Source organism: Clytia hemisphaerica, unplaced genomic scaffold (genome assembly GCF_902728285.1).
Source record: "Clytia hemisphaerica strain Z4C2 unplaced genomic scaffold, Clytia hemisphaerica genome assembly, whole genome shotgun sequence".
In the NCBI taxonomy this organism is placed as follows: Eukaryota; Metazoa; Cnidaria; class Hydrozoa; order Leptothecata; family Clytiidae; genus Clytia; species Clytia hemisphaerica.
The window spans coordinates 53,546-76,639 of record NW_027103889.1 but is presented as its reverse complement, the minus strand read 5'-3'; the positions used below and the strand labels follow the sequence as shown (position 1 = coordinate 76,639).

General features: G+C 35.5%; 1 protein-coding gene across 1 annotated transcript; it reads right to left on the bottom strand.

Moving 5' to 3' along the window:
* Positions 1-28: 28 nt before the first annotated feature.
* On the bottom strand, positions 29-23,058 carry LOC136808538 (TBCC domain-containing protein 1-like). The gene is made up of 16 exons (XM_067065066.1): positions 22,986-23,058; positions 22,522-22,701; positions 9,304-9,365; positions 8,723-8,785; positions 8,266-8,360; positions 7,866-8,032; positions 7,448-7,614; positions 7,122-7,188; positions 6,844-6,979; positions 5,935-6,169; positions 5,271-5,522; positions 2,673-2,848; positions 1,990-2,093; positions 1,312-1,367; positions 723-816; positions 29-580 (listed from the first exon to the last, which is right to left on the bottom strand). Exons 2-16 carry the CDS (start codon positions 22,621-22,623, stop codon positions 503-505), a joined length of 1,854 nt encoding a protein of 617 aa, XP_066921167.1. The 5' UTR covers positions 22,624-22,701; positions 22,986-23,058; the 3' UTR covers positions 29-502.
* Positions 23,059-23,094: the final 36 nt, after the last annotated feature.

The following is a 23,094-nucleotide window of genomic DNA, read 5'->3' as shown; positions in this document are numbered from 1 at the left end:
CGATGCATTTCAAAAATTCGTTGGTGTATAATTTTGAAAATAGTATTTATTTACGTAAAATAACATAAAAATCATTTAAATTTCTAAACTCTAAACATATTCAAAATATCTATACTTTCTAATCTATTTACTTCTTACTAATACTAATTTCATACACGCTCAATATTTTCAAAAAAATTACAGTTTTTAAATAAATTCTGTTAATGCTATAAAAAAATTGAAAGAAAAATTATAATCGTTGCCGCCAATGGCAATGATTTTATTCGATTGCTGAACGCTGACAAAACATGAATGATTTAGTCACGGTGCGTCGAAAGAAAATTTACATTGGAATTGGATGGAGTTGAATGATTCCATTATTGAATGTTTGCTGATGTTTGTGTAATGAAATAATTCTATCCAATTATCCTATTATATCCAAAACCAGACCATTGACTGTATCACCTTGGTCTAGCTATCTAATCTTCTCCTTCCAAACTACAATTTAACAAATGGCATTACATCACCTGGGCGGGGTGGGCGGTACAGGCGGTGCCAAGCTTTCAAGAAAAGAACTATTCCCACTTTCTTTCAGCCATTCCTGAAAACATAAAAGCAAAGTCATTGAAACGCGAGTATTCTTAACTAACAGAACATACAAAAGTCGTATGCCTATAGCAAGCATATTTTATTACAACTGTCATATCACGATTTTCGAATTTAGTATACGAATCAGTCGGTACCTGGAATCTCTCATTAACAAGTGATTGTAGACGCTTTCTTTGGTCGTGCTTCATTCCCGAGTCTCTCACCATAGTATGCCAATCTTCCACCCGACTGTAAAAAAGGAACAAATATAAAAATATCAACATTTCCTAAAGGATGATCAACCATTACAACTTTTGATTTAAGTTGTAATCTTAAAAAATTCATGTTCATCAATTTTGAAAAAAACTTTAGGAAAACGGATCGCAGTAAACACGTTTTTTTTTTAAGAAACACACTTTTAAGAAATATGAGGCTCGCAATGCCTAAAAACTAAGAAACATCTAAGAAACATGCTGAGGCTGAGAATGAGAAAATAACATTTTTTAATTCGGTTTTTTTAAGAACCTTCCAATCCAGCCTTTCATGAGGCTGATTATGTCAAAAAGTTTAGAAACATGTAAGAACCATTTAAGGCTCAAAAGGCCGATTTCTTAAGAAACATTGAGGCTGCTTGGTAAAACTAGTTTCTTAAAAAAAAAAAACCTGTAATAAGTAAAAGTAAAGCTGTTGAGAAAAAAAACTTTTATGAAGAACAAAATCTTAAATAAAATTCAAACAAAGTACCTTTCACGCTGCCGAAGTGCATCTTGGTATTTTTCTGGTAAGTGAACTGGACATTCCTGAACCAAGAAATCATATTACATATTAGTACTAGTAATAACATGGTATTCTCGGGTGATTTGGGATTAATAACCCCGAGGTTCATTGAAAACATTTCAAAATAGCCCAAACGTAGTGAGGGCCATTTTGAAATGTTTTCAATGAAACGAGGGGTTATTAATCCAAAATCACCCGAGAATACCATGTTATTCCGCGTTAATTATATGGTCAAAAAATGAATTGAAGAACAATCAATCGTTTTTTTTTTGTTTTTTTTTCGAAACTTATAAAAACATTCGAAACTATAAAAAACATTTGATTGACACTCTTATCTAGATTTGCTTAAAGTTTTGTGCGATATTTTGTTAACCAATCAAAATGCTCTGAAGATATCGTACGATACTTTTCAACCAATAGAAATTCTTGTTTACATCAGGGCGATTACAAAAAAGCGGGGTAATTACGGATTTATCGCCCCGCTCGTCCCTTACAAATCTAAGCTAAATGTAATCAACCATATAATTAACTCTAGAAAATGCTAAAGAAGAACTAGGTATTTTGCTAAGAGGCGGTATTAACTCTAAATAAACGTCTTATAATTCTAGGGTGGCATTATCTTGATAAAGGTTTTTTGTGACATACCTTACACTTCCCGTCAATTTCAAATGGGATGACGAATTTGAAGAATTGCTCTGGTGGACATTCACTCCAAATCTTCTTCTCTTTCTCATCACCAGGTGACAAGCCTGCGAAATGATTGGTTGAGGTGAAGAAGAATGTAAGACACCCCCTTCTCACAGAACAGGTAGGATTTCTCAGCCTGTGGGTATAAAAATAAAGGACTGAAACTCGATGGGGATTGATATTCCCATATTTTTATGACTGGGGATTTCAATTATTTTGTTTTTAAGTCAGAAAATTCAGTGGGGATCGGAAAAATAATATATTTTTCAGTGAGGATCGGCTTTTTTGATTATTTTCAGTGGGGACAAAAATTGGAGGATAATTTTCTACCGTGGACGATACAGTATTCTCGCCAATTTTTCCAGTGGATCTGTGAGAAGGGGGTGTTGTAAGATGTGCAAGATGAAACAAAATTTAAGTTTACGATAGACTTATTCTAGAGGAAATTTTAAACTAAAAACCTCGCAAATCCTTGAAAATGTTTTTGGTGACAAAATTTTAATAAAAAGGGCAATTTTACAAGGTATTGGAGACATCACTTTACCAATGCATAGCGGGTTATTCGAAAAGTTAGTATACAGTATTTTGTGGTATCAATTATGAGACATGGGTGCGAGGTATTAAGATGTTGATGGTCTTACCGAAGCATAACGGATTATTCCAAAGGTTAGGTTCAGGGGGTATCCCACACGCATTCATATCATTTATGAGGCCTGGGTAGGAGGTATAGTATGGAGTGAACGTTATGTCTTCGTTCTTTCCCAGAAGAACTGGTCTGGAGGGTGTGCACAGGTTGAACGAACTTTTCCGACATGATCTATAGAACAAACGAAATAAACGAATTATTGTTAAAATTCATTCCCTCGATACTTTATTTTATGCCAGTTTCTGTATGGGAGTCTAGATAGAGTCGATATGTTGCGTGGGTAGACTAGTAATCTAGTATTTTTAGACAGTCTTTCGATTATTTTCATGGGGTTCACAGCCGACCCTGATCTGAAAGGAAAGGGACATTGGGAGGTGCGGGGATTCGAACCACAAACGCAAAATGCAAACGAACGCCTGGTTTGAGATACTGACGCCTTGACCACTCGACCATTGATACAGAACCTAAGACCAGCCTCATATCCATTGTTACAAAGAAGTATTTAAAGCTGCGCTGTGGTACTTAAGTCGTCACTTTTGGAACAAATATTTTGACCAATAAAGGCATACTGGAGAAGTGGGACGTGGGACGGTGGGACGCTCAGGTGGGACGCTCAGGTGGGACGCTAAGGTGGGACGGTAGTGGGACGCTAAGGTGGGACGCTAAGGTGGGACGGTAGTGGGACGCTAAGGTGGGACGCTAAGGTGGGACGGTAGTGGGACGCTCAAGTGGGACGGTAGTGGGACGCTCTTTTATATGTATTTTGTCTTTTTCTTTTTATAATACAGTGAAGAGGGACAGGTCAAGTACTTATAAACAATACACAGATCGATCGAAATGTTTTTGACTTTTTTCATAGTGAATGGATTATAAAATAATAACATAATCAATTTGATCGAAGCTACAAAGACACAAAAAGCTAGTCAGTCAGATAAATCAATTTCTGGCTCCTCCTCTTGGCTCTTTTTTGTGTAATTCAATTGTGTAATTTACAGAGCAATTTCAACAATTCTAACGCTCTTTTTAGCCTAGAGGCTAAATGTCTAAATCTGCGAGAACTGATGATTTTAAAGAGTATCATATAAAAAATGAACATTCCAATCACAGGGATTTCCCCAGAGACAGGATGTTTACTTTTCGAATTCAAAATTCGAATGAAAGGAAAACATTCGAATCGACAACAAAGGGTTACACCATCAGCATGATAATAAAAGTATCCACATTGTTCACGTGAAAGGGAAAACCCGTGAGGTGAAACATACACGTGGCGCCCAAAAACTTCTTTCATCAAATTTTATGAAGTTGACTAGGCTAAAGATTTTTAAAGTCGCGTGTCCATCGTTGAAAGTTGTTTTTAGATTTTTATTGAGTTTTTTGGTTTTATTTTCATTTGTTTGTGCATCATTTTTTTTTCGAAATACGTTATCGCAGACTTACAGTAGTGTTCTATAAATTACTAGCCAAACCAAAAGAAAAGGAGCCAGAAATTGATTTCACATTTTTCATTAAATAATTATAAAGACAAAAAGACAATATTCTAATAAAAGAGCGTCCCACTTGAACGTCCCACTACCGTCCCACTCATGCTGAGGGGAAAGCCCTTTATTACAATTAGAATGTGTTCTTTTCATTCGAATTCAAAATCGTGTTTCTGGGGAAACCCCTCTGATTCGAATGATTACTTTGTTATTCTCAATAAATATAAACTCTTCGAAATATAGTCAGGCTGCTGCTGGACCACTTTTATAAAAACCTTAGTGTGAAGAATCTAAAACCTATTGAAACCTGTTATATATGATTAAAGGGGGTAAAAAAGTTTTACTGGCCATTAGGTTTTCCCAGATTTAGCCTAGACAAAGTTGCAAAGGATTGAAAGTGTTTGGAAAATAATAAAATTGTTCTATAAATTAGACAATATGAGCCTGAAGATAAGGAGCCAGAAATTGATTACACATTTTCCGGTGTTTATTTCTGACTCGCACGCATATTACTTGGTAGCTTTTCGATCAAACATCCAATTTGAATATTATTATTATTCGTTTATCATCCACTATATGATAAAAAAAATCAATATATATATTTTGGCCGAAATACTGTGTAGGTTGAAAACTGAAGAACAGATCATGTATATGTGTTTTGTGAAAGTATTCATTTACTCATATTGAGTTCTTTTTTACTCGTACATAATTATCAGAGAAGCAAAAATACAAAAGCCTTACGAGAGAGCGTCCCACTACCGTCCCATCTTAGCGTCCCACTACAGTCCCACCTGAGCGTCCCACTACAGTCCCACCTGAGCGTCCCACTACCGTCCCACCTTAGCATCCCACTACCGTCCCACCTTAGCGTCCCACTACCGTCCCACCTTAGCGTCCCACTACCGTCCCACCTTAGCGTCCCACTACCGTCCCACCTGAGCGTCCCACTCGAGCGTCCCACCTGAGCGTCCCACCGTCCGCCGTCCCACTTCTCCAGTATGCCCCAATAAAACCTTTCGCAGTCTAAGCATCAATATAAGTGATCTACCTAATTAAACAGGTTCAGAAATATTGGTTTAAAAGGACCGGCGTAAAAGGGCCAACGGTATACTTACATTATAAGGATACGTTTACACGGTGCAAAAATTCGGATTTTTTCACAAGCTATAACGACAACGAGGGTGTCGACACTTCCAAGGACAATGGTGGTGTCATGGCATTTCTCAATGACTACCGAACGTAATGAGGATAAAAGGAAGAGATGAGAATGTTGACATCGATGAACTTTGGCCATGCTGTGTGAAAGGATGTCTCCTGTACGAGCCACTGTTCGATGACACACTTGATTACAAATGATTCGCTTTGAACTGTGATAAACAATGGAAAGTCAGATTTACATGATACAGTAGTCTGTGCCCTGCCCATACTAACTTTTCCACCCTACACACGAGTACACATGTAGGTAGAATTAGTATGGTTATACACTTGGAAAGCTTTATTCCAAGAATAAAACTTTACATTTTTTTATATAACTACAAAGATTCTGAACAAGTTTCAAAAAATGATAAGATCACAAATTTCATTACCAATGCACTAACAATTACTTAGCTCCCAATAAAAAAAATGAAAAAATGGAAGATTTCTTAAGCGCACCATCACGTCACTAAACGTCATAATATCTGTGACTTTAGTATTGACCATCTGCTTCCCGAACTCCTGTGAAACAGAAATCCATCTAAAATGATAGAGTTTTGAACACTAAATTTCGTTAGAACATACCATTCAGGGGCGTAGTTAGAGTTGCTTAATATCCTATTCACCATGTTTGGTTGTGATGATTTGAAAGAAGCCGTCAAGTCGATATCTCTACTGATTTGTTCTTGGATGTGTGACCAGTCATATTGTTGCAAAGAAGAGTTTTGAGAGGAATTTCGTGTGGATGTTGGGGTATGTGTGAACGAGGATGAAGTAGAACTTTCGTCGTTGAAACTTAGATTCAAACTCGTGTTGAAGCCTAGAAGTTGACGAGAAGAGTATTTGATGTAGACTGATTGAAGAGTATAAAAATATTCGTAAAATAAAGTATTACGTTAAGTAAAGACAATCAATAAATTTCAACGTGAAATGAAGGTCAACTACAGTCTAGCTGCTCTTAAAAATTGTCACTCCGCTGATCAAAATGTGCGATCTGACAATATCTTTGGAAAAGATCTGACCCGAAGTCTCCTAAGAATTTCAATGAAAGTTTGGAGCTTGTGAAATAGGAAATGTAATTTCGAAAGAAAAGCTTAGACCAGAAGTGTCAGTTCAGTTTCAGTCCCTGGATACAGACGGCAGTAAAATATTGAATATTATCGGCGATCCAAAAAATATCTGAAATCTGATAGGTTAAAAAGAGTACAATATATCTTGTATTTTACATGTACAAAATATAAATTGACGAAAAGAGGTTGTTGCATTGTAGCGGTGGAAGCAATAACGTGCGTCATTTTGCTACAAAATTTTGCCCTGCGCTTTTTTCCAACACAAAAAGTGCATTTTTTGGGTCATCGATAAACCAGTTATCAGACATTTGCTCGTACAATATGGAAATATTTTACTCGTTCCGGATTTTCCGTATATTTTCTTATCATGACGATATGATACTTCTGAAAGCATCTAACAGAAAAACTTATTTTTCAGACTTACTGTCATCACCACAGCTATATCCTCTACCGCGTAACTTTTGACCAAGAGAAAGACACGAATACGTTCCAAAGGGATTTCGCTTCAAATGAGCTTTCAACCAGCTCTGCAAACGCCGACAACTAAACATCTGCATTATCTAAACAAAATTAGTAAAATTGAAGTCAAAATTATTAAAGCAGCCTTTCCTTGAGGAAGGTTTGACGGTGTTTCTATTGCTATACAGTTTATGAATCTATTTAAATGAGATCAACATTTCAAAAAAAAAGTTCAGTACATACTTTTGAGTAGCCAGCTTTTTGGAATTCATTTTGTGTACTGGCTGCACTATCTAATGGAATGACTGTCCTGTAATAGAAATATGGTGTAAGATAAGTTTTAGATACATTATGAAAAAAAATGACCGCTGATTACTTGTTTCGTAAAATGACAACAAAACTGAAAGAAAAGTCAATTTTTGATTTGCTTTCTAACATTTTTCTACCTTTGAAATATATGATTCTTGTGTCACATGTGACATGAAATAAGATTGGGTACAGAAACCAGGGTCTGCGAATTAACATCATCGGTACCTAAATTGTGGGATTGAGTGTAAAAAAATCAGTACCTTCCGTCACAAGTGGCACCAATAAGAAACCCCAATTTACTGACAGCATCTCTTGTTAATTGCATGTCATTGACATCTGAGCTCAATGTATCCGGTTCTACCAGAAGGTCCAGTATATCCGCCATATTGCTTGCCATGAATGACATTTGCGCATGCTCATTTAAACTCTAAAAAAAATATGTGTTTGGAGCAGGTGAATATTCTGAGAAGCTGTTCATTACATCACACAAAAGACAGATCTAAGCACCAAAATAAAGAGAAAAGAGAAATATTTAAGTTGTCAAGCTTGCAAGTTGATGCATTTGTATTGGATATTATGACACAAAAAAGTTTTTATAATGTAGCTTTCTAAAAGATTTATACTTTTCCTTTTATCAAAAATCACATTTTTTAGGGAATCAAACTAAAGTCCACATACCTTTAACCCTATTCCAGCTCGTCCATCTAGATCTTGTGATTTTTGTTTAGAAGGGTACTCATCACCTGTCACCAAAGCTGACTTCAACGAAATGACATTCGCACGTTGGATGAACAAGTAAAGAATGAACTTCAGCAAATCCACTGATCTCTTTTCTTTTGAAGACTCTAACAAATAAAGGAGATTATCTTACTTATGCCCCTGATTTTAATGGCAGATTGAGAAACTGGTGCTGCACTAACTGAAAATTTCTTCTTCCGTACAATTAGTTTGACAAAAGCCTTGTTAAAATGTTACAACTTGGGGGACCCGCTGATCCTACGAGAGAACATCTACTTTAGAACACTTTCTTTGAAATGTATTTTGATTCCAAATCTTCATCTAAAAGAAAGCAACCTACCAAGTTGTTGTGTGTTTTTAGTATTGAATGATTCAGCATTTTTCATATGGTGTTCTTGGTTTCTTTCCGTAAGGATTTCACAAGTATGAAAATATCTGAAAGGAAGATTTGAAGAATTTCCACTAAGAGCACGTACTCAGGTAAATATGGACTAACAAATTAAAGAATTGAAAGATTTTTAAACAGACAGTTTAAATTAGGTACTTGAGAGTATGACTATGAAAGGGATATAAAAACTAACAATGTCAAAAATTTGGTCAAATTGAAAGGCTGTATTCATCATTATTATTATTTTAAGTACAGGCCTAAGCTACAATCCCCCAATTCATCAAAAGTAATTTGAAGGTACATTTTCTTCCAAAAATTAATAATTAAAAAAAGTTAAAAATGGAACAATAAAAGGGAAAATAAAATGGAAACCAAAAAGTTATCCCTAGTTAGTAAAAAAACAACTTACAACCAAGCCAATTGTTCTTCAATTTGTAATTTGTTACAAGCTACGTGCTTCCAGACTGAATAGCTAGAAATCAAAAAAAAGAAAAATAACACAATTACTCCAATAATAATTCAATCGTTCCATAAAGATCTAAAACAAATAGGTATTTTGTCCTTATTTAAAGTTTTCAGAATTGGAAAGAGGAGAAAGGCTAAAAGTGTAACTTATCATAAATCAAATTTGTTTCAAAAATCATTTTATTGGGAAAATGCAATACAGATTGGGTGAAAAAAAACATTTTTCTAATAAATGAGGTTTTTTTTAATGCCTTAGCCAAATTTGGTGTATAATAGCTCAATAAAAAAGAAGAGATATAACTTCGTTATTTTACACAAATTTTACAGTTTTTTTTTAAACCTCAGGTATGCAAATTTTAATATACCTTCATGTAGATCGCCCCTTGGCTTGAAAGGTATCAAAGGTCAAAGATCAAACAATGATGATATCACTAACATAGTCACAAAGACATTTCCTGAATCCTCATCTTTTAATCATTTTATCTAATTGCAATTTTTAAGCATCATATAAATCATAATACATACCTTATTCTGGGATATCCACTTTTGCCTTTATTTTTAGCGTATGCAAACAACTTTCGCAAATTCTAAAAAAGAAAAACACACTCAGCTTTTTCAGTGTAATGCAAAGATAAATTGAATTTCTAGTAGTAGAAAGAAATAATTAATTATTTCTATCTTTAATATTGTCAGAAAAAAGTTGTGAATTCTAAGATTTAGAATTTTCCTTGGTCAATTTAAATTCCTACATTCTTCTTTCTGAAGAGTCAGATATCAACTTCCCTTTTTTGCTCCAATTTCCACCTTTTTCATTTTCAAATAGCCTGGAAATCTGGCAGCTCACCTGTTTGCTGAATCCAAGCATGATTTTTATGATGACAATGACTCTAGCAGCAGATTTGGTTGCCAAGAGAGACCTGGCAAAGTTTTTTGTGCTTGTCTTTTGATTGGCTTAGAAGTCTTATGAAAGGAAATTTGTCAAAAGACAAAGGATGTTTCATTTATGCGATGCAGAAGCTTTTATAGTTGAATATAGAACTTTAATCTAATAGCTAATCATAATAATGCTGAATAATGAAAAAAACCAACCGAGCCTAACTCCAGCATAAACCATAACATACTAAGATGACAAAGTATACTACGACTGATTAATAAATTACCGTAAGTTGGTCTAATATTGACATCCCTATCTAATTCCGACACCATTCTTTATTATAAGGAATAACGTGAAAGTTAGAATCACTGATTGAAAAAGGGTTTTTCCTCTCTGACTGTGACAACTAAGCAAAGAAAAATAGTTTTGACCTTTCAACTTTTTTCAGCTCTAAAAAAAGAAGGGTGTCCCGAATAAGATGAAGGATGTCAACATTAGAGGGTATATTTGACTTGTATTAGGTTGTAGTAATAGGCACTTTTTCATGTCCTTTAAGCGTCCGGTTATCGGACGCTGCCCCTCTTGAAATTACTAAGATATTGGTAAAAACAGCCTTTTTAGTGGAAAAGCACTGGAAAAAGTGCCCTTTTTGGCCACCAACAGACGCTGCCTTGCCCTTCTAAAATTTGGCCTGAAAGAGGTAAGAGGTTGTAGTATGTTAAGTATTTTAACTGAGTTTGACAGTTTCTACATCTCTGAGTCAACATTCGTACTCAAACAATAATGAAAAGGCAAAATGAGATTCCCATTCATTTTACTAAAGCGACCTTATAAACGTTATAAACTGTTTAATAAAAGCCCCCTTCTTTCAACGCCCCTCCTAACAACCACAAAAATTCATAAACGCCCAATTTAGAATTACTTTATCATACAGGTCCATTTTCTCAAACAATTTTACTGTAGTTTAAGATATTTGGGATATTTAGGCCAGGCCTAATTCAATTATTTGGTAGATGAAATTTGAAACTTTTTCTCATATTCCCCATTCCTCTAGCAATCACCCAATCCACTGGAATCCAACAGCATACTAAGAAATAGTCTGAAGCCCGGATCCACAAAGGTATGCATTATGCAAGATCTTGACAGGGAAAATGGCTGGGAAATAAAGGGGCTTCTTTTTGTGCTTTGGTTTTAGGACAGTTTTTTTCATAGTAATTGATTATCGAAATAATTAATTGGTTATCGAAGTTGTCAAAGTTATCGAAAGTAATCAATAACAATCAAAGACGACCCTGGACACCGCTGTACATTGCGCGGTGGAGTGCGGTGGGAGTCCGGTGGGTATCCGGTGGTATTTTAGGTTAGATCGAAAACACCGTACAAAATCCCACCGTAAATGGAATTACCACCTTACAATTGTCCAGTGGATGTACGCGTGCTCACAAGGGTGTTGTGGTCAGTCGCAGTCAACACGCATTCACGCACAACCAAAAGAGCCCTGGGGCTACCTCTAAGGGGGGAAATCGCGCAAAATTTTTGCGAAAATCTCTCAAAGGGTCCCAAAAAGGTCAATTTTTTTCTCTCAAAGGGTCGATTTGTCGACTTTTGGCTCGGTTATACCCGTCACCTTGCAAACCAAGTACCCCCGTCCGCTGCCGCCGCAGAGAATATCTGGCGCCTAATCAGTAAACGTCGAAAAGCGGATAGTATGCTGGGAACAAGGTTGATGAAATACTTTCCATTCGCTTGGCTTTTGTTTCCAGGAGTTTTTCTTTTAGTTTTAGTTTTTGATCGTTCAATTGAGGGGAGGGAATCAGAGAACACACGCGTACCTAGTCTGCCCTTATTCCGCCTAAGGTGTATACATGAAGGCGGCCTGACATGTCGTGTACGATAGGAATTCGCTAACCCAATCGACTACCAGTATAGAGTTAAACTTGTATATCAAGATTACAGGATTTCGAGTACGGGCCCATTTTACTTTCGTTTTGAGTGGTTTCATTTTCGATTTCAAGCCAACATCTTAGCAACGGGGTGCTCGCCCATAGTTACAGGGGTTTGTGCAAAAAACTAAACATAGAAAATTTTCCAAATCCCCCATTTCGATTGAGACAATGACAGGCAAAATTCCAAGCACTTTTCCCACTGGCCGTTTTTTTATCTAGAAAAATAGAGTTTCAGCCATGCCATTGCTATTATCTGAGACCACCCCTAACGGACTCCTAGTTAAGAGTTTATTAATGATATCAAGAATTAAAATGCAACAAGAATAAGTACTTTTCTTTCGTAACATAAACAAAATTATCATTTACTAGTAACTATAATAGAATACACTTTAACCATGCATGGAAAGGGGCTGCGGCTCCACTTTGAAAGTGGTAGGTGTTAGGATGATAGGGCCGTAGTTTAGTGTCCCTTAATTAGTGTCTAAGGAGGCGCCACGATGGTTGGCTCCGACGGGAGAAAATTTTAGAAAATTAGCCCTTCTAGACTGGTTAAAACAGGTCTTTTTTAAAGCTTACGGCTCCTGATGGAAAGAAATACTGCTTGAAGAACAAAAGAAATGCTTCAAGAACAAAAGAAACAAAGCTTTATTTATTAAAGTAAGATTTCAAAATAAAAAAGGAGCAAACATTGTGGAATGTACTTTCCACTCGATATTATTCTAACAAATCTGGAGTTTTAAAAGTGAATATAAAGGAAAAATTGATCAGAAAATGGAACATATTTCTAGCGGCCTTCTTAGTAAATCAATAAAACGGTTAATAATTCTACTCTGCAATAGAATAAAAAAATAAAACTGTAGGTAACAATAAAAAAATGGCCTAAAAAAACAAATGTTTTGATATTTTTCTAATGAGCCTTCGATTCGAATGTTTTGATGTTGATTTCGTCAAAAGAATGGCAAGAGAGAAAAACACACAAAGAGAGAAGAAAAAATATTATATTGTATGTTGAAAGATATAAAGAATGCGAGAGAAATTGAGCTTACCTTTGATTATAGAGTAAATAACTTTGACTATTGTTTACTAGTTTACTGTCTATATTTCTCCGACTTTTTATGACTCAAAATTTTTTTTAAATTGAGTTTTCTGGCCGTATAACGGCCACAGAAAAGTGCTTGGAATTTTCACTGAATAAAAAATTAAACTTTTATATGTTTCACTTTTTTGCACCTATTCTTCAAAATGAAAATATTAAAGATTTTAAGTTCTTCTTTTATTCAATGATTTTTGAGAGGCCACGGGTGCCAAAAAGAAGGGCCGTTTGAAATGTGGCAACCTCATTGGTGGAAATTCGATAAACAGCTGCCAAGGAGTGCTGGGAAGCAATCAGAAGAAGAGACCACTTTCGTTTTTGTTGCAGATTTCGATATAAACTTCTCTCAGGCATTAATTGTCAATGTACATGTACACATGTGTTGTGTCAACTTGTCAGCATTGTATTTTTAGGGCCCCTGCTGTTTCTCGTTTACATCAATGACATGCCTCTAACGGTAGAGTCGTCACTTCCACTCTTTGCAGATGATTCTCTACTGTACAGAATTATAAAACAGCTAGCAGACAGTCATGTGCTCCAAAATGACTTAAACAACTTAGTTCACTGGGAAAATAACTGGTCAATGGAATTTCATCCCGATAAATGCAAACTTATCCGTATCACAAACAAAAGAAAGATGATCGAAGCTTCTTATTCCATCCATGGTGTCCAACTTGAGAATGTTGACCAAGCAAAGTACCTCGACGTAACCATAACAAAAAATCTAAATTGGAAAAAACACATTAGCAACATCATATCAAAAGCAACCAATGTTCGTCTTTATCTCCAAAGAAATCTTCACCACTTTGACAAAGAATCTAAACTCCTATGTTACAAAGTATTTGTGCGACCAATCTTGGAATATGCTAGCTCTGTTTGGAGTCCAAATAGTACACAGCTACTCATCAACAGCTTAGAAATGGTACAAAGAAAGGCGGTTTGTTGGGTGGAAAACAAGTGGCAATATGTCTTCAGTCCAATGATCAAATCACTTAAACTGCAGTCATTGGAAACTAGAAGACAAATAGCATGTCTGATGTTAGGGATCTTCTCAAAAATAAATTCGCTTAAATAATCGAATTTAAGCGAAAAATTCGCTTATATAATCGAAGTACTTCGATTATTTAACAATCGAAATTCGATTATTTAGTCACCTCAGTTCGATTATTTAGTCCCCTCAGTTCGATTATTTAGTCCCCTCGGTTCGACTATTTAATCTTATTATTCGATTAATTAATCCTTTTGATTCCAAAATATAATCGAATTTTTTCCAAAACATAGTCGAATATCGGTTATTTTTTCTTACGTAGATCGAAAACAGCGCAAGCAAGCCTTTGTCTACTGTGGATTTGAAAGACAGAAGAAAAAATATTTTCAAAAAGCCGTAGTCAAATCAACCAATGACTGCATAATTCTTCTTACCTTTAAGGATTTTTGATCTACCAAGGGGCATCATAAATTATGAAATGATAGAATAATCCTTTTGTGAATCACATTATCGCATCATCTTTAAGTTTCTTAATGTTTGGATAACAATTCCACGATCTCTCCACGATAAAGTACTTCCATCTTTTTCTATCTTTTTAATTTCCACACACTTTCCTCTGTCCTCTCAACACAGTTGCTTCTTATCTCTTTGTTATTGTTTTTCGATTCGAAAATAGCACTCCATCGTTGTGTTCATGTTCAAATCAAAAAGGGCAAAACAAAAAAAAAGATAAAAGGATAAAAGGGAGAGCGCTCACAAGATCAAGAATACGTCATTACGTCATATATAAAAGCAGGAAGAAAACAATCTTTTGCTCTATTGTTCTGTTCGCAAACGTCAATCATGGCGTTTTGATTGGTCAATGCAACATTATTTTCTTACAAGTTACGTCATGCTCTATTATGCTGTTTGCAAAAATGGATTCGAATTTTACATCTAGGTTTTTTTAATGGCTAGATAAGAGATCGAATCATCGCGCAGAATTGATGTTCACTTTTTGTCATTTAAAAAATGAAGTCGTTGCATTGTTTTTCGCGCGAGTTCTATTTTTTGCCAATCAAATTGCGTCACGCATTCGAAAGATTCGAAAATGTTGCAATCAAAACATTGAATTCATTTGTGAGTTTGGTTTTGAGAAGAAAACATTTTCTAAAAATTAAACCTAAAATATTGTGATATTATTCATATTTGGAAAAGACTTTGAAAACAGAAAGTTATAAAATTTATTACATTGAGATATGGTTGTAAGAGGTATGTATGTATGGAAATGGAATGCTTTGTTTGCTTCAGTTTTCACTACAGACTTTCCTCCCTTCGAAATTCAGTTTTCGATGGGAGCCTTTATTTATCTAAACTTTGTTTTTATTAATGGTGATTCATTTTTGGATATCAAAAACTCCCAAGGATAACCAGTAAGTTTTATTTATTTTGGAGGTAAAAAATGCTAAAGAGAATGAGTAGATATGTGTCGGTGATTTGTAAAATAAAGGGGTTTCTTTTTCGAAATTGCGCTTCCATTGAAACGTGAAGTTAAAATTGACGTTACAGCATTTGAAAAAAGATAACTTCAAGGCAAAAATATCGATAAAAATTGGATTACAACCTGTACTTTTTTATATATCATTTTTTAGCATTTTTTATCCTCTTTCACTTGCGATGGGTAGGAAAATTGTCCAAAATAAACAGCCGAATTTAACCGAAAACCATTTTACCGAAATTCGGTATTTTTGAGAGGATCCCTAAGATATAAGCGAAAAAGGATTAATTAATCGAATACAAGGATTAATTAATCGAATACAAGGATTAAATAATCGAATAAAGGAGATTAAATAATCGAATATAGGAGATTAAATAGTCGAAGCTATTCGACTAAACGACGGCAGCTATTCGATTAAATAGTCGAATCATTAATCGAACTTAATAATCGAAAATCGATTATATTTTTGAGAAGATCCCTTACTATTTGACATCAACAATAATTCAAAATTTGTGGACAATCAATTAAAACCAGCACGTCAACGCTGTGTAAATATTAGATACAATCGACAACATGCCAGACTGAAAGTTTATGAGAACTCGTACTTTCCCTTCACCATTGACTTATGGAACAAATTACCATCAAAGATATCAAATAATATTAGATAGAAATAAATTTATAGCAGAAGTAGAAAAATCATATGAAACCTAATTTGTTATGACTAAGAACACCTATACTTGGAGATTCTTAAGTTCCCGCCTTTCTGTTTATCCTTACCTTCAGGTTTGAGCACTTACACTCCTCAATACCCTCGTTTTCTTTTTCCCCGTTAAATTTTCTTTTGTTAAGTTTTTGGTACCTTGATGATCACCAACTTTTTCGAATTGCCCCTTTTTTTATTTTTTTTAGAATTTTTAAACTAATAAACTATTTATTCAATATATTTTAACATTTTTTATTATTTTTACTGTCTTACTATTCATTATTGTATAACTATTTATCATTGTATAATATTCTTCTTCCTTTTTATACTTTTTTATTTTTATAAACAAGTTTTTGTTAAATATTTGCGATGTTAGCTTTTTTAGGCTTATGCAAATAAATGGATAGAAATAGAAATATTTTTGTAAAGGAAAAGATAAAAGAGGTAAGACTAGCCTAGTTTCTAATCCTGATATAGGAGTTTAAGTTTAGACTGACTACCCACCGTAGCAACTCCAGAAGATTTTTCAAATTTTACAATTTTCTTTCTTTTAAAACCTATCTTATCTTGTAGAGCTTTGAAAAAGAAAAAAAATGAGGGGTCATAGGCCTCCAGAGGATAAGTGGTTGTAAAGATATTCAAATTTTAGTGTCAAAAATTTGACTAAAAATGTCAAAAAAAGGTTAGGAAAATAGCTTGGAAAAATTCGAAAAATGTGTCAAAAAAGAAAAATAAGATATTTCCCAGTCAGGCTTCTTTAATTTTGCATATATCCTCTTTTTCTAGTGTAGCTAGAGACCTGAAATTTGGAGGGAGAATTCTTTGATGGTTATATAAAAATATTGTAAAAAATAACGAAAGATATATCTTTTTTTGAAAAAAGAAGACATTGCATTGTTTTATTTTTGTTTTTGAAGAAAATTAGCTTGGAAAAGGTTGAAATAAGTCAAAAAAGGTGATAGGACCCATTTTCAAGGGGCCTCTGGAAATGGAAGAACAAAAAGTTATAAGTAAAGAATAAGTTTTTCTGAAAGGAGAAATCCCAAATGAAAAGAAAACCCATTTCGGCAGAAATATAAACTTTTTTTGGGACATTTCCATGCTAAAGAAGTAAAAAAGTGAAAAAAAACTACATGAAAATCAAAGAACTAAAATTAGCGATTGTGATTTTTGGATTCCTCACCCTTTTTCTGATAAACATACAGAGTTTCAGCCTTCAACTACATTTTCCTCCATTTCCAGAAACATTTGTTCATCGATACTGTAGTTGCATTTTCTTTTCTCCCGTTGGAAAAAAATTTTGAAAATGTTTCAAAATTGTTCGGCACTTTACCAATTTGCCGTCTAGGGCTGGGCTTAAAAAATTGTTGGTTTGCCGTCACCCGACCCTAGACTTTGGAGGTGGGTCGGTCGTTGGGAATTTTTTTTTATTTTGGCGATTTATGAAATTTTTGTCCATGGAAGGGTTAACAGTTTGTTTACATTTAGGTAATTTTGAATAAAAAACAGAAGTGCTAGCAGGGAATTTAAGATTCTTATGCTTGAGACAAACAAGATACGAGTTTTGATTTTTTATTGTTTGAAGTTTTTGAAGGAAAAAAAATCTTCTTTAAAATGGCAATACAAATTTTTGGGTGGGCAGGTTTCGAGGTAGGGTCAGTCGGGTGACGGCAAACCAACAATTTTTTAAGTCCAGCCTAGCCCAAGTCCACAGTGTTATATACCGCTGGAAAGCTAAGATCACGGGCTTTCTTTTAGTAAAAACCGAAACGCTTTATCATACACAGAAAAAAAATTCGAAGGGTTCAAAGTTCACGGAAAAATGAAATATTTGGTTTGACGTCAACAAAAGTTGCCTGACTTCTGGAGTTGCTACCCACCGTACAATGTACGGCGGTCTGAACCAATTGAACCTAATCACAATAATTGCTTCTTATATATACAAAACATATTTTTTTATTACAAAATTGCTAATGTTTTAAACTTGAGCAACGGATTCAGAATAATGAAGGTAATCATTTTAACAACTCACACTTTTTTGATCACATTAATTGACAGCTTGACATTATAGTCATGTTAGATGTTTTGTTTCGAGAGTTCTTGCAATAGTTTATTGTTCAACTTGGAGAGGGAATGTTTGTAAACATAGAATATTTTTCATAGCAGTTTATTTGGGGGGTCGGATTTAGGCAGGGCTGTCGGATTTAGGACCATACACGGTATGGATCATAAAGAAAGTAAGGAACCTGTATGGTTTTCTGGAAAATAATGAAGGGTACAAAGGAATTGCTGTGGGCTTCCGTGGGACTGAAAGGGTTTTATTTAAAAAACTAACTAAAAGAAAAAAAATTTGTTTAGGGGCATTATTGCGAAGCGAATTTATGAGCGAAGCAGTTTTGCTATATTGTGCACGTACCTTTAACTTCTATCCCAAGCAAAAATTTGCTATAAAATTTGCTATATAAATCACATCTTCAAACCAATGATTTTATCAAAATGACCTTGAATGGTTCGGTTTAAAGCCACGAAAACTTTCTCGGTTTGGTAGCTAGGACTGCGAAAAATGCCGTTTTAAAATGGTGTACCCTAGCAGTTAACAGTAAAAAAATTACCGGAAGCCGAAACACGGACTTAGAACCTGAAGTTTATCAGATTGCCGCGTGGGCGGCACGCATCTAAGCAATCTAAGCAGTGGTTCCGTGGTTCTTCCGTTTTAAATGTTTATTTTGCTGTTAAATGAAAAAAAATTAGTTTGAACGGTGACAGAAAGGATCTTCATCATCCCACGACTTTTAACAGCAAGTATCATATATCAAAAATAAGGTCAATCAATGAGAGGTTTTTGCAAGTCGCGCGGGCGGAAGGAGTGCTCATTTAGTGAACGAAACTTATCTAGCACCCAGATGGTGAAATTTTCTTCCAACACGCTAAAGCTCTGAAGGTCGGGAAAATTTTCAATATCTGGAAGGTTTACATTACGGAATTTTGTGAGACTGTGTCAAAGAATTTTGCAGCAGGCGGGAGGTCTGGTAACACCCAGCCCTCGTTTTCGGGGATTGGCGGGTCCAACTGAAATATTTCTACGTTTACGGGCAAGGACTGTTCAACCTGACTGAGGATGCGGCACATCAAAGGCTGACTATCATTCCTCTCCGATGGGAAATTGGCCCCGCTCCCTTTAGAGCTTTAGCGTGGGTGGCTGCTAATCTGCCATCAGAATATCAGATAAGGACGAAACTTACCTTGCAAAATCAAGTGGATATTCTATGATAAAGAAGTACAGGGGGGGTTTCATGGTTGGCGGAGGAGCGGAATCGGCCCTTTTTTCGGACGGAGTGGCGGAATTTGGCGAAAATTTAGACGGAATTACGGAATTGGGTTCTCTGACGGAGACGGAAAATTATACAATTTTAGTGCGGAAAAACGGAATTTAGCAAAAAATTTGCGGAATTTCGGAATTGGTAAAAAATATTCAAAATTTGCGGAATTTTCGACAAAAATATTGAATTTCAAAGGAATTTTCGGTGACGGAATTTTGGTTCAATTTAAGACGGTTTGACGGAAATTGAAGAAAAAATTGGCGGAATTGCGGAATCGGGTACCCCCTGAAACCCCCCCAGTACAGAGGTAATTAAATTTGTCGAATTTGTCAAGAATTAAATCAAAACTACCCAAGAACCAACAAACCATCTTTCAGTGTAGCTGGAACCTCGATATTCCAGGATTAGAAAAAGCTATACCTGTTATCTTTTTTCTTTAAAGAATCAACAAGCCATCAACATCAATAAATTACACACATTTACTCAGAGAAACTTTTAAAATTATCTGCCATTATGACTTTCTTGAAGCCGTTCTGAAATGAACCAATCGGGTTATGAATTGGAATTCCTATGGGAGTTCTTTTCCAAAATTTGTCGGCAAAAAAACTTTTCCTGGGGGTTTGAGGGAAAAACAGAACTGCTGTCATTTGTTTTTTATTTAACCAGATATTTAAATTTGGGCTCAAAAATATTTAAATAAATAACTTAATAGTATTCAATATACTATTTGTATCTATCAGAAAATAAAACACTTACAGAACGACATCGTTTATCATTTGGACCATTCTATGGTGGGCGCAAAATAGGGCGGAAACTATAAGTAGCACCCTCAGTGCAAGATTGCCGCCTCGTCTTTATTCGCCCGCGCAAGAATGCGAGCTAATCTTTTTTTCTTGCGCGCTCAAGGGGAAAAGGAAAGTGATCGATATTCTTTGAAGGAAAAACGTCAGAAACAAACCCAAAGACCAAAAGATGTATTTTGTTGTTGACAATCGATCCTGTGAAGATGAAAAAATTTCTGCTTTGCGTTTTTTTCGGAACGCTGAAAAACTCTAATTTCGATCATCCTTTAAGATAAAGAGGTTGCGAGATTTGGGTTAGCGAGGCAAAAATCGCTAAAAAGCTGGTAAAATCGTAATCCTCAAAAATCGATGTTCCAGCCTTACTGTCTTTGTACATTTTTGTTTTTATTTTATTTTCATGTTTTGATGATTTCGACAGACGATTCGTGATTTGAGTAAAAATGTTCGATCATTCGACGAAATATCGTTCGATTTTATTAAGGCACCATTTACACTAGAATAACTAGAAGGAAAAAAGGAGTGATGCGCGGGCGGCGGCGGGTGTTGTGCCGCCGTGGATTATGTGGTGTGTTTGGCATTAAGGCTCTTACGACCCTGTCTCTATAGCGGCTTTATTAGAGGGATTTTTAGAGTGTCTCTTATTTTGCTAGCAACTTGCAAATTGAGGTGGAGTCTGGATCGCTTCGCAACCCTTACACAATACGGCTAGTTTTTCATTGTCGAGGGACCCCTGAAAGGTGTTATATACTTGAAATTAGACCTTTTCGCCTTTCTGTCCGCCATCTTGAATTGTATGCAAAAATACAGGAACGAAAATGCCGTGGTTGGATTTAGTTGGAATGTATGCAAAACATATGCAAGTTTACACAAAGATTAAAAAGACAACAAAGCATCTTATAAATAAATATTGTAATCATTAGAACAATAAAAGATGGAATTTCTTAATCCAAAAGGAAATATTTACAGAAAAACAAAAGCCTTTTAGGAATTTGTTCTTAAAGACATTGCATATTCTGTTTTCATGCCATTAAAAAATTCCACGAAGACGGAGTACACACATCAAACTTTCAAAACACGCAAACTGAAAGCAGTAATTATGACGTCACACTTTATCAATGTTTTGATTTCATCATTTGGCGGCTCTATTCCCAGGAGAATAATTTGCCGTCAGCCGAATAAGGATTGTTTTTTACCTTCGCGGGTGATTTTTCAGTTTGAGTTTCTGTCTAATGTTATGGTCTTTTCCAGGCGTCCGCGCTCGATAGGATCGATCATCGGAACGGCTCGATGACGGATCGATATGTGATCGATGGATTACTTATCGATCCGGATAGGAGATCGATAGAGGATCGATACTCAAGATTTTTTTAAGCTTATGATTAGTTATCGATCTATCATCGATCTATCATCGATCTATCATCGATCTTTTATCGATCTTATCGACCCTATCGACTCTTTCTAAAAATCGAGCTCTAATATTAATCGATCTTTCTCGCTATCGATTACCTATCGACACCTATCGATTACCTATTGATTACCTATCGACACCTATTGACACCTATCGATTACCTATCAACACCTCTATCGATCCAATCAAAATATCGACCGTTTTTTTATATTGATTAATCGATCCATATCGATCTAATGGCGTCAAACCGGATTTACTTATCGGTACTTATCTGGCACCCGATGTAGAAATTTTCTTTCAACACCCTAAGAAAGCTCTGGGAAAAGGTCGGGAAACTTTCAACATTAGAGCCTGAAAAATTAAATAAGCTTATTCGAGGATTTACGGACTCGATGTATGATCAATACATGATCGATACATGATAGATGCATAATCGATTTATAATCGATGCATAATCGATTTATAATCAATGCATAATCGATTAACGATCGATGACGAATCGATTAACGATCGATGACGAATCGATTAATGATCGATGACGAATCGATTAACGATCGATGACGAATCGATATACTCGATTGAAATACTAGCTCAATAATGGATCAACGAAGGATCGATACTCAAGACTTTTTAATGGCTGAATCTTCCATCGATCTCCTATCCGGATCGATAAGTAATCCATCGATCACATATCGATCCGTCATCGAGCCGTTCCGATGATCGATCCTATCGAGCGCGGACGCCTGGTCTTTTGAAGTGCTTGTTCTAAGAGATGAGTGAATATAATTGTTTTTAGTTTTCAAGAGAAGCAAATTTAATCTTTCTTCTACAAGATTACACTTTAATATAATGCCAATTATGCATGTAAGTTTTTGTTTAATACTTTCTTTTTGCATATGTTTTGCATACTTTCTAAAAAAATTTCACCACGGCAATTTGGCAACCATAATTTTTGCATACAATTCAATATGGCGGATGGAAAGGCGAAAAGGTCTATGAGTGTTAAAAAGATGTTATAATAATGTTATGTCTTAGAATACTAAGATATACTGCAAGATCTTAGTATGCTACAGTTAAACACAACTGCAGGACACAGGAAGAAATGACAACAACATTTAAAAAAAAGCTTACATGGTGTGTCAACTTGACAGGAACAGGATGAGGAAGAATTCCAATATCGAATGGCTCAGGATCAACCCAAAGGAAAATTGAGTTTAACAGTTTGCTAGACATTTCCAAATAAAAAAGAGAGGCCTTCTGTCTGGCTGGAATCTTCGTCTTCTTTCCCCTCTGTCTGCTCTCTGCTGTCTGGGGAGAGGATAATTACAAGGTCTCAAAAGAAGGTTGTCTACTGCTCATTCCGACATCGACTTATAACCTGACTGAAATTCGAGCCGTTACTAGCAACCCTGCGGGGCCCAAGGCGCCGAGTATGCACCCGGCACAGTGACAAGCCGTTACTAGCAACCCTGACCCTACCTAACTGTTAGTTAATCAATTCCAAACAACAAAACCCCCGGAAAATTTAAAATGTCGGAATGAGCAATAGACAACCTTCTTTTGAGACCTTGTAATTATCCTTTTCCTGCTGTCTGCGTCGGTTTGTTTACATGCGACACAGAAGGAGGTCCCAACACACAACTTGTGCTACCATTATGACTAGGCCTTCAATCTTTTTGCCAATCTCGGGCGCTTTCTCAGGCT